This window comes from Hippoglossus hippoglossus, chromosome 17 (assembly GCF_009819705.1).
Source record: "Hippoglossus hippoglossus isolate fHipHip1 chromosome 17, fHipHip1.pri, whole genome shotgun sequence".
NCBI lineage: Eukaryota > Metazoa > Chordata > Actinopteri > Pleuronectiformes > Pleuronectidae > Hippoglossus > Hippoglossus hippoglossus.
In genome coordinates, this window is record NC_047167.1 from 19,755,966 (window position 1) to 19,774,895 (window position 18,930).

General features: G+C 43.2%; 1 protein-coding gene across 1 annotated transcript in view; it reads left to right on the forward strand.

Annotated features, from left to right (window-relative positions):
- LOC117778140 (receptor-type tyrosine-protein phosphatase mu-like) overlaps nucleotides 1–18,930 on the forward strand; it is a 151,925-nt gene that overhangs the window by 35,335 nt on the left and 97,660 nt on the right. Inside the window, 2 exon segments of the mRNA XM_034613445.1 lie at nucleotides 3,388–3,510; nucleotides 14,845–15,119. Of these exon segments, the coding sequence (XP_034469336.1) occupies nucleotides 3,388–3,510; nucleotides 14,845–15,119 (398 nt within the window).

The following is an 18,930-nucleotide window of genomic DNA, read 5'->3' on the forward strand; positions in this document are numbered from 1 at the left end:
TAGTAATGATATTTATGGTCTTTGCACATCTAGTCTGTCATCAAGTAAAATCGTCATGTATAGAAACCTTGCACACTTAGTCCGATGCATTTTATTAATTTATTATTCCATTACTTCTGAAAAATCGTAATAGTCGAGGATTGAGGAGGATTTTGTGCTCCTCTAACTTCTTAAAGAAACATAACATAAGACAACATTGGGTCCATCCAATCCAGAGAAGCCATCGAGAACAAGGAGAATTTAATTTTCTCATCACGAAGCTACGATATTGTCCTGATCACAGGATGTCAGTGGTCCAGTTTGATAGCAACACTTGGATTTCACATTAAAGAGCATCGTGCTGAGTAGTACTGTTTACTGCAGGAAGTAAACACAACTGTAGGCAAACAACCTATTTGTTACATATGTTTGTTTTGTGTTTTTATATATTTTTTTGCATTTTCTTTCTGCCTGCCTCTGTATGCAACCGGAACCAAAGTGTTTTTTCTTAACGTCTTCTGTATTCAAATTACCTCGGCAACAAGAGAATCATTAATGGAACAGATCAGTTAATGATGTCTGTGAAGGGGGATGAAGATTCAAATGGAGACCTCACCCCTCTCATTCCCCCGATTCATTATTAAACACAGAGTTGGCATTTAAAAGAGGAAAATAGAGAAATAGGCTCTGCTTCATGCATATTTCTTTTTCATGGCTGTTTTTTTCCTCTTCCTCCTCAGCACTGGAAAATCTCTCCCACTGATTCGGAATCCATTCTGCTCCTACATCGATTTCAATATCAAACACCAATAAAAGCCACCTCTTTGGGTTTGTTTGAGCTCCTCCACGCTGTGAGAGGGAGGTGGGCGGCAGGGGGCGAAGGATCTTGGAACTATTGAATCAAAATATTGATGGAGCGCAGCCAGTGCCTGCGACGCCGCAGCCTTAGTGTTAATGTTTCCTGAGTTACATCTCGGTAAACGCAGACATTTTTTATTTATCGAGAGGAGAAGGTGACTGAGCATGAAGTACAAGCTCTGTCTCAGCACGGCCCTCCTGCGCCTCGAGTTCCACACGAGTCCCTGCAGGGAAGTGGAGGAGAACCGAGGCCTCCTACTGGTGGCTGCTGAACAGGGTTAAGAGCTCTGCCTAAGAGCATGTTGCTGGTAATTAAAGACGATTTCTCGTTTCCTCCCCCAGATTCTCAGCTTGTCGTGGGAATATGTTTTTCCGCCACCTGTTACTGCTGCTTCGCTTTTAAGCAACACTTCACATTAACAGGTTGCACAGGCTGTGTGTTGTGCTGCTGTGCAGTGGGCGTATCCATTGTGTAGCTTCTTCCACTGACTGATGAACTTGCACCCAGTTATACAATGTTAACAGCTGTCAAGAATACTAATGAGCTTAGCATTATAGATTGGAGAGAAATACTTGTATCTGGAGGTAAATATACACAGTTCAGCCTCTGCTGGCAATTTTCGATCTCGGCCTGCGTTGAGATAAACCTGAAGATTGTTTGGGAAATGCTCCGACCGCGTCGTCCAGCCATCACAACTTGGCCTATGTCAAAGTCACTCGCCCATTTAATCTACGTTCAATGAATCAATTCAAGAATTATAAAACCAACCCCTGGTTTTAATATTGTGGCAGATCAGTGTTGTGGAATTAAATTGTGTTTTTGAATTAATGTTATCATGGTTTTACATGTATAAATGTACTACGTAACACTTAACCTTTAGAGCTTTGCACACTAGACATGTGATGGATTTGCTGGGTTCGAGCTTCAGACAGCTCAACTCCAGTCGGAGGAAACAAACCAACCAAATGTTTACAGATTGTTCACAAAACAAACGGAGCTTCCTCAGATAAATACTCAGTAAAAAGGTATTATTGTACCTCAGTTAGCTGCAGCTCTCTGAAACTACTCCTCTGCTTCTTCAAACTTGGTGCCGGCCCGATGCAGCCGTTCTTTAATCTATCCGACGGAAATATGTCCTGAGCGGCTTCGATACTGTTTTTTAATCCTTATAATTAATATCGTTAAATCTATTGCACCTAACGTGAATAGTCAGGTGCGTCTGAACTATTTGGTATTTTGTGTCATTCACCTCCCCGTTGATGTGAAAGGGCTTTTAACCTTAGTCCACAAATTGGTCTGTATGGCTGTGCAGGAAACTGCCAACAATTTGCTGTGGTGATGTGCGTTAACCGTGGGATGTAATGAATGTCTGGACAACTCCTCAACCTGTGATACTTTGACAGTCGCTCCCTGTTCCACATCCACCCCCTCAGAACCAGGAAAAAGCAGCAAAATACATCATTAGCAGCTGCCCTATGGAGCTGGATATTAATTATCCTGTGTTCTTCTCGTTTGGCCACTCATTTGCACTTGTACTGTAAATGTCACCGGAGAGATAAATGGGAAAACAAAAACCCCGGCTCGTAGCCTTTATGCAGCAGAATGTCAGAGGGAGTTTGTAAGAGATGAGATATCGGTGTTGGCCGGGCATAGATTCTGGCTCAAAGGACATTCCCAGAGGCAATAAAACGTGTAAGCTGTGTCATCTGTGTTTAGAAATTTATTAGCAATGTGCAAGCAAACATTTTCAGATTTACTGTTCGGACTCTGCACGTCTGTTATTAACATAAAAATCAGTGCAATGGCGTGTGTGACGCTTCATCACTTTGGACATTGCTTCTCTAAGTGGTCTCCCTCCTCTGAAAGTGACCTCCCATCGTGTACACGCCACCTTTCGCTTCTTTTCTTTTTTTTTTTTACTCTGCATGAACTCTTTTGCAGCCACATACTCGTCTGACGTGCCTTATTTGTAGATTTATGAGTGGAGTGAAAAGCACTTTTGGTTTGGGGGGGTGGAAAGAAAAACCCCCAGCTCAACTCTCATATTCTCGGTGTGGCCTTTAAGGTGCGAGGAATAAAGGGGTATTTGTATTAATCGATCACACGCCAGGCCTTGTTGAAGGCTGGCCTTAATGGTGGCTCGCTGTCATTTTGCAAGCAGCTTGTAAAAAGGATTAGAGTGGCTCCGCGGAGTAAAGGCGCGTGAACGGCAAAGTTCTGTGGCCGGGCGAGGAAAATAAATCAATTTATCTCTGATGGTGGTGCAGTTTGGGAACATAATGCCTAACGATGATGGAGTTTGGACACTTCATACTTGTCATTGTGAAATTGGACTGCCGTGTTGCTAATGATGGTAATGTATGTTGTGCCTCGCCTACTACAGTAATCCTTCACTCTGTCTCACTTAAATGCATCTCATTGTCTGGCATATTGCATTATGAATACCGCTGGGGCAAAAAAAATGGAGAGTTTAATTTATTCATTCATTTGAGCAGCAAGTTAATGGAAAAAGTGTATAACCATATAAATGTCTTCCTTTTTTGTTGCAGGCGATTGTAACTTCGAGAAGCCGCTGGCAGCGTGCGGCTACAGCCAAGGCAGAGACGACGACCTTGACTGGGAGCAGAGCAACACCAGAGAGAAACCTCCATCAGATCCGTGGATGCCCTCAGGTGAGGCTGGTGACACTCGCATGGCTCAGTGAAGAGGAGAATGATGATGCTGGTGAAAACCACACAGAGAATTCAGCAGTGCACTGGTCTGGACATGTGACGCGGTCTGTTTTATCAAAGGGGCAAAAATTCTGCCCCCGAACAAAGATTAGTTTAACATAATTAAAAAATGGGAAGAACGTTTTTTGTTTATGTGGAACCTTTTAAACACAGCTGTTTCAGCGTGATTTACAAAGAGGAGAAAATAATGATGAGTTACAACATAAATAAAACTATATAATTTAAATTAAAATGGCAAATGCAGTCTGAAAAGATGACATATGGAATAATACAAGCAGATTAAAGTATGTTGTGAAAGATCATTCAAAAACAGAGGGATCTTTAAAGTCAAGTGACCAATCAGTCAAGAATCACCTTTAAATCTGACTCTGATTAGAATAAACAGTCTTAACTGACTTAAACGTTTGGATAATAATAAATGTTGATTACAGCACTTTCATTCATGGACTATTTACTAATTAGTTTGTTTCAGACACGGTAGAAGACGTTTCTGTCCATATACAAGTTAATGTAACTGAATAATAAATGATGATCCCAATCGGGCTGCAAATCAAAAAGTGCTTCCCAGACATCTCTCCCTAACTGACACTGTTTCCGTGTGGGAGGCCGATACAACTTCTCTGCACGTCAATATCCGAACGGGGACGGACACGAGAACACGAGACAAAAGCGACATTTGATACCAAAATCCTCCATTTTAATTAAAGGAGTCTTCCCATCAGCCTCGTATTGAAATTCATTAAAATGCTCTCCCTGCATTCTGTGTGTGTGGCACACACTTTGTCTCTTTAATGTTCCATTGATCGCCTTTTCGTCTGATTTGAAATGCAGAGATATCACCGCCGAGCACACGGCACCTGAGGAATTAGACTAATGGAATGACGCTTTTCTTTTTTCGCTCCACGTTATAACAAAGGTAGCGTCTCAAACTAATGGATATTGTTTTCCTCTCCTATCTGACGCCTAATCTCACAAAGGCTGCCTCACAGATAGATTGCACCGGGCACCCCCAGTGACAGAGGGGGAATTAATTAGCAGGCCCTCGCTAATTTTAAGCAGCCAGTGCCCAGACCTGTTTGTGTGTACATCAGCATGATGTGTGTTGAGCCGCCCTGGAGATATTACTCTCCATGGAGGAGGAGGAGGGGGGGGGCGTCTCCTCTTTTTTTTTTTCATCGCAATTGATTAATGTGGAGACACATGGAGGCCGGGCAAAGGTCACAGCGAAATCTGGGAAAGCCTTGACCTACAAATTAACCCGACGCAGGCGGTCTAAATTTAACATATCTGATTAAAATCCCATGTCTCGTTAAGAGGCGTCCCTGATTGTGCCTCCCGGTCTGAGTGCACTTCGCGCGGCGCCTGTTTTCTACCTGTGCGTCTTGAATTGAGCGTAATTAACAGGTTGCAGCTCTTTCTCCATTTCTCAGCGCGAGCACTCAACCTGCCAGCGTGAAAACTGTGATCTCTCCTCTCTGACCGCGCTGAAGAGGGATGTGAAATGTAGAGTGCTCGACGGCTGAAATTGTTTTAGGGCTACTAGAGCGCGGGTTGATGGGCAGAAATGCATTCAGGTGAAAGCCACAGTGGCGGAGAAGCGATCTCACCTTTGATTGCCGTCCCGCTCTCAACCTGTACTTACGAAATCTCCACAGAACGACCTTATCGTGCTCGCGGAGCAGATTGTTATCCTGCCCGGTGTTCTGGGATGGAAATGAAATGGAAGTAGGCTCCGAGCAGACGGCGTTACTACCTCAAACATCTTTTTAAAATGCCTTGTAGATTGTATCTGTCCACATAGAGCAGGAGGGTCCTTCATGTTAAATGATCGATAAAACCCAGCTGCATTTTTATTGGTATGACTGTAAACTCCGAGCCTGTGTCCCTATAAGAGCTGCATCTGCATTCAGGAAGTGTTTGGACCTGTTCTCTTTCGTCACAGTGGCAGAGAATCCAGTTTATTCATGAGTGCGAAGCTTGTTGGGTCAAACACAAGAAGACTCGAGGTTATAATCATGGTCAAAGGTGATATTTTAAGCATTTTATTTATTTCAAATTTTCTTTTTTAATTTATATTTTTTTATGATGGGCTTTTATACGATGGAGCCACTTACAAAAAACACTAATAGGAGATTTCCAGTTCAATTATTATGTGAAAAAAGTCATTATTTTAGGTTACATTTCCTATTACAGGGGAAAATGAGAGTTAAATGAGAAATATGAAGCATCTTGTTAAGTTATACTTTCGAATAGGTTTCACAAATAGCATAATATTTAATATTTTTGCTCATCTGCACCATTTTATCAAAACTATCAGGACTTTGAAAAGTTTGTGTCAATTCTGAAGAAAGAAACACACAGACTTGTAAGAAACTTAATTCTCATAATATTACAAGTTTCTTCTCAATTCCGACCTGATTCTCGTAATGACTCAACATGGTTAATACTCTGCCATAGTTTTAAGTTACTGATGAAGGAGAAAACAAGTTTAAATTAATGTTTGTCTGCTATTGTAATTTCTTTATTTTTGTGCCAGTCTTACCCTAACATTATACTTTGCCCTTCATTTACTGCCACAACCACAATCATCCCCATCCACAACCGTATGGTAACAGCTCTTACTTGGGGCTGCTGGTCAAAAATCCTATCAAGATAAAAATAGTCTCATAGGTCAATGTCAATTATCTCAATAAATTATTATTTCTTTTTGAGTTTTAAAGAGTTTTGCTTTCCGGAGTGAACGTTGTTGTCTTAACTCTTCTTTATGGACAGAGAAACAATTCTAGATCAAATATGTTCTACCCCCTCGATGTGCTGCATAAGCTATATTTCAATATCTATTTAACCTTAACATATATTGTTTTATTGCCCAGCTCTATGTTCAGTAGTATTCCTCCTTTTCATTAGAGATGAAAAAATCATTTGGACCTGAAACCCACCCTCTCTCTGTTGAGTGCCTCGTGGAATCAGTGGGCGACGTCCTGGATTAACGTGCTGGATCAGTGTGGTAAAGTGTAGAGAATGCATTCATGAGGGGCCCCGAGCCGAGTTTAATGGAAAACGGAAAAGTGAAATGAAACGCGACCAAACAAGCCCTCTGATCACACGCAGAACGGAGGCGAGGGCCTGAAACCCTGGGTTGTTTACGATGATCCGCTCCCTGCCTAATTGCTACGTCTGGACGGCGAGTAGCCTTGTTTATGCCTCTGCACGGCTCTGATTGCATGCTTTGGCTCCTTGAGGGTGGCTCAGCCCAGTTCTGAGGCTCGGCGCGTCGGCTTGGACACTCCCCAGCGCGCTCCCGCTCCGAGGCCAACTGGAGAACCCCCTGGCAGGACTGTCACCGTCATGTGGCGTTCTTACCAACAAGCCTCATCTGCCCTGGACCGTGATAATAACACCGTCCGAGCCAGGACGACACTCGAGGGGAGCTGGACGCCGTTCTGTCAGAATCACATGACGGCTGTGAGAAGCACTCGAATCACGTTTTACGTCTTTAAAAAAAGTGATTCCTCTAGTTTCCTCTCTAGCCTCTGTTGTCATAAGTTGGTGCATTAGTCCTGGAGAAGAGTGGATGAAGCGGACTGGGTGGGGAAGTTTGCAGTGTGGTGTCCAGATGCCGTTAAGAAGAGGGCTGTTTTTAGCGAGCCCCAGCTGGTGCAGAGGCTGCCTCCTCTCTGATGGTGTCATGGATGTTGCCAACAGTCGGCTGCTGCTCCCATGCTCTCTCCCCTGAGACTCGTTCCCGGGAATAATAGCAGGAGGAGGAGGAGAGAGGAGGTCCTCTAACTGAGATTAATTAGGGTTTTTGTATTATGCAAGGAACAATAGCAAACGCAGCTCCGGCTAAATGACTTATTGTTTTATTCTTAATGTCTGCTCTAAATATGTTGCGGCGGAGAAATTGAATGTTTTTGTTTCACTGTAGCTCAGGGTCTTTGTTTTGATGGCGTGCCCTTGGTCGATAATGACACCGAGACAATGGCGAGGGATTGGCAGGATACGGTTCTTCACGCTGCGCCGGTGATCTTCTCCCTCCTGGTTCTTTTCTCCTCAGGTTCATAATACGTTCATGCAAATGCAGCTCACTCCTGAACCCGGGCGGGGGGGCCTCGCTCAGAGTGTGGCTGCTGCATATGGATAAGACGGATCTTTCTAAAAGGCAAACTGTTTTCACCTTTGCATTACCTGGGCAACCAGCGCTGTTTACGGCGCCGCGCGAATGAAAGAGGCGACGGCTGCAGCCACTTAAAATACGAGAAGGAGAGAACACCCACCAACTGAAGGACGTGAGAAATTAAATCAGAATTTAAATCACATCAGCAAAAGATAGGATTTGCCGTTGAGGATCGACGGGGGGGGGCCCTGTGTAGTGAAAATAAGCTAATTGCCTTTTGAGCCATTCGTAACTTTGTCTGGAAATCGGGGCGTGCGCGGTGAAGGTTATGTGGTAAAGGAGAAACCACGTTATACGATTAGGGGACGAAACAGAACAACGAATTACAATGTCTGATCAATCCCTGAATTAATTCCCGGGGATGAATTTCATTTCGGGCATGTTTGTACCGAAGAGGCGCGCCATGGTGTGAGCAAACTGGATTTCCCCCTTTTACCACAAAGAGGATTATCTGCTCTGTCGCGATGGAGGACATATTTGTCAACTATCTTTTGACATTAGCGTGCATGGTATGTACAATTAAGGCTAATGATGCAGCTAGGTGACGAGCGTGGCAACTCTCTGTGGTGTAATGGGTTTGCATCAGGCCATTACATGACCCATTTATTGCAGCGGAGCGCCGGTAGTGCGCACCGCATATTAAAATGACACATTAAGCCATTAAGAATTGCCGTTGATTGACACCCGGCAACAAAGGATGCTGCCGGGGAACATAATAAGGGTCAGCGTTTCCACCTGACTGAAATGACATGTTGCGCATGATGGATGGTTTCGAGGTGAATCTATTTGACACCGTCAAAGAAACCTGCCAGCTCCTTCATATGAAGAGCTCCGACTTATTCAGTGTTATTCTATCAGGCCCCCCACCCCCCCCCCCCCCGCCCCTTTCGTGTTTCAGAGGACACAGCGAAAGTTCTGGAAAATTGAGCGGAGGCCACCGATGTTCACATTAACAGCCTCACCCTCACAGCGAGAGCATTTTTGATTGGTGGCAGACGGAGAGAATAGCCCTGTCTTCATTGACATTTCCGAGGCAGCAGCCGCGCTTTTCTGCGGCGGTGACCTCTGTGAATTTTATTAGCAAATGAGACCTTGAGGGTTTGGGTTTAAAGAGCGGCCCCTTCCTTCTGATTTCCCCCCTCATAATGATTTTCACAGAGTTCAGGACCCGAATGGAGGAGAAATAATGAGTGCTAGTCATTATTGCAAATTATATCCTCTGCTCAGACCATCACTCAACTCATAATTAATCTAAATACCCATCGACGTCAACCTATAGACTGTGATGCTAAGGATTCGACAGTAGTCTATTTATGTGAAGTAAATCATATCAAAGTGAATTCCCATTAAGGAGATTTTACTGCCTTTTTTACGGTAAAGGGACGAAAGGGGAAAGAACATATATAAAACCTGAGCAGGTTACTGTCCTAAATCTTGATTTATTCTGCTTAAAAATATCCTCTACCCACTGTGCAGTGCATTTTAATTGTAAGAGCGTTTTGTAGCCTTCAAGGAAAACCATATTTACACAATAGAAGCTGGAAATGCTTTTTTCGCACTGCTTTTAGGGATTTTCATTCCCACAGTCAATTTAATTCAGCAGAAAAGGGTTAATGGGATTCATCTGACTTTTGTCTCAGGTCTCTTCTCCAACAACCCTGAACCTCCTGCTTTCTGCAGCGCTTGTTTTAAAAAAGAGCTTTTCTGAAGGCATGGGAATTTAAATGAGTCAAAATGATAAAATTAGGATTCGCTCGTGTCACATTGTTCTAATCCTGAAAAGCTGTCATCTCCAAATTGAGTTTGATTGTCCCACAAAACAGGAAATGTATATTATGTGTGGATATCTGTCAGGGGATGTTGGTCATTAGCCTTTTTGCCTGTTTCCTCAGGATCACGTCAGTTATGCTCGGATAAATGAGCTTAAATCTACGACACGTTGCTTCAACAGATTACGTGACCATCAAAAAGTGGTTTTATCGAACAATTCCGAGCTTAAAAAAAACCATGAAATTAAAGTATTTCGTTCTTCCGTCATTATCAGTTCGTCGCCAGCTTCTTGTCTCAGCTGAAGGAACCTCTCTGTCTCGTATGGGCCGACACAAGCTGCGGCCAATTCCCGACCGCTCAGCCAGTGTGAGTGACCTGACGGGTCGGAGGATTAACCTGATGGAAGCCGTCCCCCTGGAGTTCATCCATGCTTCTGACAGAACGGCTCATAATACCATTAAACCACTGAGGCTGTACTTCTGGATTACTCACTGTCCAGCTGAGCCTGAACATTTGTGGGTTTTTTTTTTTGTACTTGCTGGGAAATACTTTATCCCAGTATCCGGCCACTTGTTAGATTGATGCTGACTGGATTTCATCTGGCAAAGCTGCAGCCTCGTAATGGTTTAGGATTTCTTTACTGTATCTTCACCGCTTTGACGTTCAGATAAAAAACCACAAGGGGATTTCCAAGCTGCTGATTAGGAAAGTTGTTGGACTCGTTAAAGAGTTAAAGTAATGAAAATGTGTGCAGCAAATTTCATATTCCTCTTCCTCGTCAAAAACCAGGTCCTTAACATTACCCACAATGCAATTCAACAGCCGACCCTTCAGTCAGACATTCGAGTGTGTTAATGCTCGTAGAGTCGGTTACAGAGTATCTGGTGAACTCACTTCTGTACATCCACCATGTTATTACACCCCCCCTTTTGTCAAAGGCTACGTCCACAAAATATCTTTTATGTAAGAAGCTTTCAGTTTTTGCTCTGGTTTTACTTGACTCTGGAGCTTTGAGCCTAGTTTCGGTCTGAGAACTCCGGCCATGCGTTTTAGTCTGGACGGACAGAAACGGAGACTTTCTTAAACAATGATGTAGAACCCTGTGTTCGCTTCCTGGTTTGGTTTTAACACTCAGTACTGCTCCATCACCGGTGAACACAGGATAGACAGCAAACCTACAACTGTGCTAACACTTATTGTCAGCCACAGATACTAGAAAGTCTTTCTTTTCACTTTTACCTTTCCTCCCTTTTAGTGTTTTATGAAATTTATAACCACTGTTTTAATTTTAAACACCTTTTTTAAAACGACAACATATTTATATGGGTGTAGCCATATAAGAGATTTGAGACCACAACCAAACTAATAGCCTGCTGATGTTAATGGTGCTTAATGTTATTTGTGAAACAGCAGCTCCGATCCAGACACAGTGCGACTTGTTAATAACATCTACACATTTCAGCGTGATGGTTCCTTTCATTTGCGATGAACCTTAATGTGTATAGCGTCCGCAACAGGAACACTTCACCCGCTGATTCATTTTTTCATACCCACCTCCCTGTTCCCCATGTTCAGCCATCATTGTAATTTAAGGTGAAGTCGGCCTACATCGGAATAATAATAAATCTGTTCCTCTGAATACCTCAGACAATAGCCGAGCCCTGGCCTTTAAGGAGTCGCGGTAGACGGGCCTTGAGTGTGCTGAGAGCTCTCTATTTTTAATTGGTCTTGAACACACCATTGTTACGGCACGAGAGATAGAGAGGGAGAGAGCAAGAGGAAGAGCGAGGAGGGGGCGAAAACACCCTCGTGCATCACTAGCACATTAGCACAGCGCTAACACAGTGTCATTATAATTTGCTCTTAGTCTCGCTGGCTAATTAGTTTGTCATGGTGCAGCAGGTCCTGCACAGTATGTGGTCATTAGGCTGGAGGAGCACAGCAAGTGAATGACAATCGCTGCTCTCCCATCATCTTTTGTTAGCCGGCGACAGCAGCGGCACGACGAGGTGGCACACTGTCACTTGAGATGCTGTGTTCTTACGTTTCATGGTGGTCAATAATGAGGGGGACACTTTCTTTTTTTTGTTGTGTTTGGGTTCACTGACCCAAAACGAGATGATTTGCAGGCTTCAAATTTGGTGACAAGAAACTTCACAGCTCCCGGTGCAGCAGCCGCTCTGACAGCCAGGAGGAAGTGTTCTAATATTTATACGTTTTTTTTTTCTCTCAAGTAGCTGCACTTAAACACGAAACCGCCACCGCATTAGGTTTTATTAAACAAGAAGTGACTAGTCACCAAAGGTACCTGTTGTTTTATTAATATTTCATTAACGTGCTAGTAACAGAAATGTGCAAATGCTGCTCGAGGGAAGTGATTTTTTTTTTCATCTCTAATTACCGACGAAGAGCAGCGCTGTGCATAAATCTCCTGCGCACCACTGTCACAACGTGGCTATTTGAAATGAATAGTAAACAGCCTGTTTTAATCATAGAGGAAAGCAGCGGTGCAGCATCTTAGTCTTTGTAACATCGGCTGCGACCGAACAATTCATCAACTGATTATTTGTGCTGGTTCGCATTACGCCAAAGGGGGGAAAAACAACAAAGCCGGTCCAGGCACCTGAGCAGATGCTGAACGCTGGAGAGAGACCTTGGCCTGATTGAGGTCGGACAAACAAGTGTCACAAAGTCGGCTCCTCTCCTGCACTTCTACATGTGCTTCACACGACCTCCTGCCCGGCCTCACAGATAATTACATCCACCACCGGAGACAAAACTGAAGGGAACAATAACACGTAAAGGGCCACGTGTCCGTCACAGTAGTGGATCCAGACAAAGTGATCACGCCGTGCAGGAAAATCTATAAGAATGAAAAGATGGTTATTCACAGCTTGAGAAGGTGTTGCAGTTATTACAGTAAACACAGGGAGATGTTTGAATGGCCTTGTACGACACAATCAAACTTAAATGTGCAAACATTGAGAGTGAAATGACAAACACGAGTGGAAACGCACAAGTGTCAGACGTAGTTTTAAAAAAACACAACTATTTAAATGCTTTCCATTCTATAATATAAAATATAAACAATAATACACTTGTTTATTAAATGATGGATTTATTTGGTCAAGACGGGTTTTTTTTTAGACTACATCTCGCCCTCAGTCGTCATGGAGACATCTCAGTTGTCAACACGTGGTAGTGACCAAACGTAGAAACAGTTCCTGCTGTCATGGAGATGGTTCCACTCTTCTACATTTCCACACTTCCACAGGTGATGATAACCAAGATTATCTCCATGACGACTTGCTCAGTCGTCATGGAGCCATCCACTGACAAAACCACAACCCTGTGTCCGAAATCACTACCTTGTTCCCTTGTTCCCTCGCTCACTACTCTCTTGACACTCACTAGGTAACTCAGTAGTGAGCATTGATCTGAAAAAACCTATTTATCATCATCATCTTGTGTCGTCGTTGTAGCGGCAGAGTCGCACACGGCTGCACTTTACATTAATAAAGTGTCATTTTTGACACGTCCCTGTACTGACTGTGTGAATGCGTGGACACAATAGTGCAATACAATGCTTTGTATCCCACAATTCAATGCTCTGTATGTAATAGATTACAATGTGCAAAATTATGTTTGGTAAGAAATCTGAATTTGCTGCTCACTATATTGCATCTAACCCTAAACCAAAGATCGGTGGTTCGATCCCCGGCTCGTCCTTTTTCGCATGTTAAAAAAGTCCTGACATTTTATTACTTGTAGTATAATATTGTGACTAGAAAAGCGCCATATAATAGTCTGTTTACCATTATCTAGAGAATATAAGGATAAGTCTTCATATCGTACAGTGCAGCTCTTCATATGCTGTGATACATGCTCACATAATCCAAATATGTTAAGACCCTGTAAAACGACAACTTACACGTACCTGACAAACAAAGCCGAGGAGGCTGACTCCATGTCATCCCTCTTCCTCCTCCTCCTCCTCCTCCTCCTCCTCTGCTTCCTCTCCTCCCGTTTCATTGTGTAAACATGACAGAACCCCCGCTCGTTATCTGAAGCTGGAGACAGATGGAATTGGTGAGCGTTACAAGTGCAGCACAACAAGACAAGTGGGCAAGCTGCAGTCATTGACGGAACAAATAGGGTTTTTGCGAGCGGCTGCCTGGCTGACAAACTCTGGGACCAAGCCCGCTCGTGTAGCTGACGTTATTTACTCTGTAATTTAATGACAGAGATTCACGTCCTCCGCGGTTTCGGCTCTGCCTCACATGCAGGGGAGCAGAGCGCTCAGCGTGCCGGGTGTTTGTCTCACCTCTAAGTGAAATGTGCCACACTCCCAGAAAAAAAGAAATGCATGTCTATATATGTGTGTGTGTATAATATATTTCATCATAAACGGAGTCGCTCTTGGCTCCGTCTCAAATGCCGTTACAATTTGTGCCATCTCATTAGCAAGCCAAGCTAAATAGGATGATGACAAATAGAATATGTTCCGCGTCTCCTTGAAAGTTTGCCAATATAATAATTCTCACTTGTGTTTTATTGGCAAGAGGGGAGAGAATTAGATTAACCTTTAATATTGAACCAAAGCTATAAAATCTAAATGGGGCTTGCTCGGCAAATTGATTTTAACTTATTGATTTCTCATCATTTCTCTCCTCTCTATCATTTAGAAGACGAGAGGAAGAAGAAACACTCCTCTCAAACATGCAGCGTTTTTCCGGATTAGTCTTTCTCCTTGTGTTTTGATTAATGATGATGATTAGAGAGTTTCCATCAATCCAAAGATAAGAGGATTTTCTCATTAAGGGTCACATGCTACAATTCTCAGTGCTAATAGGAAAGGTCTCAGCAGACTCATTTACCTGCTTTCTGCATACTTGATTTCCGTCTTTTATTTAGTTACTGTGAGACCTCAGGACGTGATCGCTGGTAATAATGATTCGTCACTGGGTCGTCTTTCTGCTGTGTTAAAACAACCTGCCTCTAAAACCCAGCAAGCTCAAATACAATAATAAGCTTATTCTTCACGACTCTGCCAAATGTACTACAAAACCTTTGAAAGTCTTTATGAAATTAGTGTTTTAGCTTCCATAGATGTATTTCAAAGATAAATGTCTGGATATAAAAATAGACGTAGGCTCAGGGTCACCATATTGACTTTTGTACTATGGTTGAATCGATGCTTGGATTAAATCAAGATGGCGCCGCAGTTTGCAGCATTGGTACTGTGCTCTCTAGTTTTAGCTCTAGATTGTCGCCATCAGCCAGAACCACATTTCTTGTGTGTGCTAACTCACTTGTTTATGCTTCAGGCTCGGCCTTCGTGATGGTGAACACCTCCGGACGCTTCGCCGGGCAGAAGGCCTTGCTGCTGACCCCGCAGCTGAAGGAGAACGACACTCACTGCGTCATCTTCAGCTTCTACATCGGAGGCCGGGACAACAGCCACCCGGGCCACCTGAACGTCTACATCAAAGAGAACAACAGTCCGATGGGGATGCCCGTCTGGAACGTGTCGGGTCCGGCGACTCGCTCCTGGGCACAAGTGGAGCTGGCCGTCAGCACCTACTGGCCCAACTTCTACCAGGTGAGGAAACGTGGTGCGAGTCCAGCTCTCCAGTGCATAATACCTCATCATAAAACTGGGTTACTCATTGTAAGCAGCTTTTATAGTTAAGCCAAAGTCATTAAAGCCTGTTCACTGTGCGGAGCAAGACAAATTTATTATTCGAGAGGGTCCAAACAATCGCACAATGGCCCATTCAAAACACCTAAGATTATTGATTTCTGGTGCTAGCTCGGTATCCATGGTAATCTGTTCTCTCTGCCTTCCATCTCAGCCACTTCTCCTTTTTTCCAATTCTGAAAACTAATTTTCACTTACCAATGCACATGACTGCTGGCCGGGGCGAGGTGATTTCACACTTGCCTGGCTATTAGTCTTCACCGGGCTTGTTCCACGAGTCCACCAAATGTTAATTGATGCAGAGCAACCCCTTAACCTCCCGATGGGAGACAGTCCCTTGGTGAATTATTTCATTATGGCCTGGCAGGGCTGGTCCGCAGTGGAGCTGAGGGGTGTCCTCCTGCCTGCTCATCACAGCTGCCCTGATAACTTAGTTAACAAGGCACACCGCTGAGTATCTCGCTCCTGAATGCAAGATGGGGAAGTTTAATGAGAGGCACGTGGTTTAAAAAAAAAAAAAGAAGAGAGAGAGGCAGGGTCCGGGGGGGGCAACAGTTGAGGAGGATGGGAAGAGCTGCTGCTTCCACTAATGGTCACTGCTCACCAGTGACAGGGTGATGACCCTTGTTTGACGTAATGATGCAACAGCGAGTCTGGTCAAATGTTTTCAGTTTGCCTGAAGACACTTGAAGCTTGAAGGAGTTTTCCTGGAGCGGAGGCACCGCTTGTTAGGTCCGGATCCGTCCGTGGCTGAAAAGAAAGTGCAGAGACACACGAGACTTAAGTAGTGACCTTCATTGGCTCTTTTGAAATGAAAATCCAAATTTTTGCTCAGCTTTGCTTTGAGAATTCAAAACACGACAAACAAATCCAATTTCACTTTTAAATCCTGAGTGAAGTTCAACACCGATCGAGTGATGTACGATGGTTTCCAGTGTGTTCAGGGAAACTCCCAGCATCTGTTGCCTCTCAAACCCCAGCGGACGCTCTGTCTCTGTTTGTAACTGTTCCAGACCCGAACTGACAACACGGGTAACTGCGAGGACGCTAATGATCTCAGCAACGCTCCCAGTCAAGAGGAGAGAGGCCAACGCTAGAAATTGTCACTAATTAACAACATGGCACTAATTATAGGTATCTTTAATTGCACAGTAAGCTACGCAATTGTCAAAGGGAAGCCACCTGATACTTGGAAATTATTTTTTAATTACCACCAAGGCTTTTAGTCATCATGAGCCTTTCAGCCTTTTTGATAATTACTCCTCTGTCAGGTCATCCCTAAAACTTTTAATTGAGATCGGCATTGAGTTTCCGAAACTGAACATTGTGCAGAAAACGATTTCCAGGAAGAATAATGCCCAGTCCCTGCATGTCCTGCACATGCTATCGAAAAGGTGTACTCTATGCATAAGATGAAAACCCATAATTTATCGTGATATGCGGCCGCGCCACATCGAGAAAGAAAACCCCTAATGTCCTCATCTATCTTGATTTCAATACAGTACAGCCTATGGCAGAGCTAATCAATCCTGCTGTAATGTAGTACTTAGCCAAGTCCCTCAGGGGCGAGCCAGTGTGGTGATGTAGACACTGAATGTTGGGTTCACTGTCTGTCCCTCTCTGACAAATGAGAATGGTGAACTTTCCCTCGACATCAACAGCTTCCGTCCCATGTGAATATTTCCACTCGCTGGGTCAGGCCCAATTATGCGCTGCACTATCACTGATGCTGGAATCAATTATATCACAGCTATTAGGCGGGCTGACTGATGTCTGTTGCACAAACAAAGGATTTCAATTAGAGAGAGGGGGCCCAGTTCATTTGTCTGGTGGCGATATATGGAGTGGTTGGCCTTTTAATTTCCTTTAAATTAGCCTGTAATGAGGCCATAATTGGCACCCAAGACATTCACTTTCATATTTCATGAGACAAAAAAAGAAATTTATAATTAGACAGCCTTATCTGAAGGCATCCTGCCTCCCAGATGACAATGGTAACTATCTCTGCCACCACATTCCTGGACTACAAAAGGAATCTCAGATGTTGCGTGAGTGCAGCCGAGCTACAGCTGGCAGGACACAAGTTTCTGGGTGACACCCTGTACGGAATCTATCCATTAATATATACCATTGGCTGGAAGATGTAGGCTTGTATTTGGGGAGTAGCGGCATGCAGAACATGTGTAGCTGCAGTGTGTGTGTGTGCGTGTGTGTGTGTGTGGTGTAATGGCTCTCTGCACCACACCCTGGGTTTGGGAAGGGACTGGCATTCTGTTTCCCTTTTTATCACACTGCGGACCGTGGAGTGCATAACTCTGACAGTCTGCCGGGGACACGCCCTCCGTCGCAGCTTAGGACCGTGTGTTTTGCAGGAGAGCTCGTCCCTTAAAATAGGAGCGAGTTAGTCCTACGCGGCGGAGTTGTGCTCGATTTCAGGTTTTTCTGTCGGCAGAAATGGCAACAAACATGTCGAGCAAGTAACTCGAGATGCAGAGCAACTGGGAAATGCCCCAGCAGTCCCCTCTTATGAAGGAGACGGCTTTTTAAATATACATCGAAGGGTTAGTTCACTCGCATTATGAAGAAGCACATGTTCACACTTACCCCTAGTGGCGTCTAACAGATAAGTTTAGATGTCTTTCAGGTTTAGAGGATTTCATCTGTGAGACTTTTATAGGGACTGTAACATGAATAAAAACTAGTGTCAAATTAAATTTAAAGTAACCAGAGGCCCCCGGACACCAGCTGTTCTAATGGGGGGGATTAATGCATCACAAAATGTAACAGTTAGCATCACGCAAACAAGATTTTAAATAGAGAGCAGTTGTTGTGAAATATTTACTCCCAGTAACTAAGCTATAACTGTCACATGGCAATCATAGTAACAGTTGGAAGGAAGTAATGGAAGAATATTATATTTTAATATTAGAATAAATGGCCAAATTATAGGTTAAATTGGTGTAACAGGCTTTTTTTCTGCCTCATTGTACCTAAATTATACTAAAATTCAAATTTCTCTCTCACTGATTTGAGCCTTTCACAGAAGTATCGTCCCAGCAGAGACGTCAGTGTTTGTTTGCTAAGATGAAAACTTTAATTTCACAGAATAAACGATGAAGAAAAGTCTGCATTTGTTTATATTCTATGTAAAAATCATGTGTATTTTCCTCATTCATGTTCTATATGGTTGTATTTGTGTTTTCTTTTATTTATAGTTATTTATAAAAAAAATGTATGGTTAATTACATTTTATGTCATAAAGGGTTTGATAACATCATCTTATGAATAATTACCTATTTATTATATATTTATATATATATAAATATATAATAAATAGGTGATGGAAAGTCGGGCTCTAGATAAGACGAGGCAGTAGCTACTGATATTAACAAAAGATCGTCTAAAACTACAGGCTGTGATGTTAAAGTGACTCCTTGTTTACTTTGTGAATTGTTTTTGATTTCATGGATATTTCATAGCAACAGACTAATGCATCACTTTAATGCTTAAGCCTTAAAAACATAAGACGTTAAACACATTTAATGGGACGACCCCGTGGAGTAAATTGCTAGATTGAAACTTAGTCGTTAGTAGTCAAGTATAAAGGAATGTGTTTGGTTTACAAAATAACTGAACACTGATTTGTTTAAAGGTAAAAATCACAGAACTTTCCACGATTTAAATCAAATGACAGTGAAGAACTTTGCTGTTT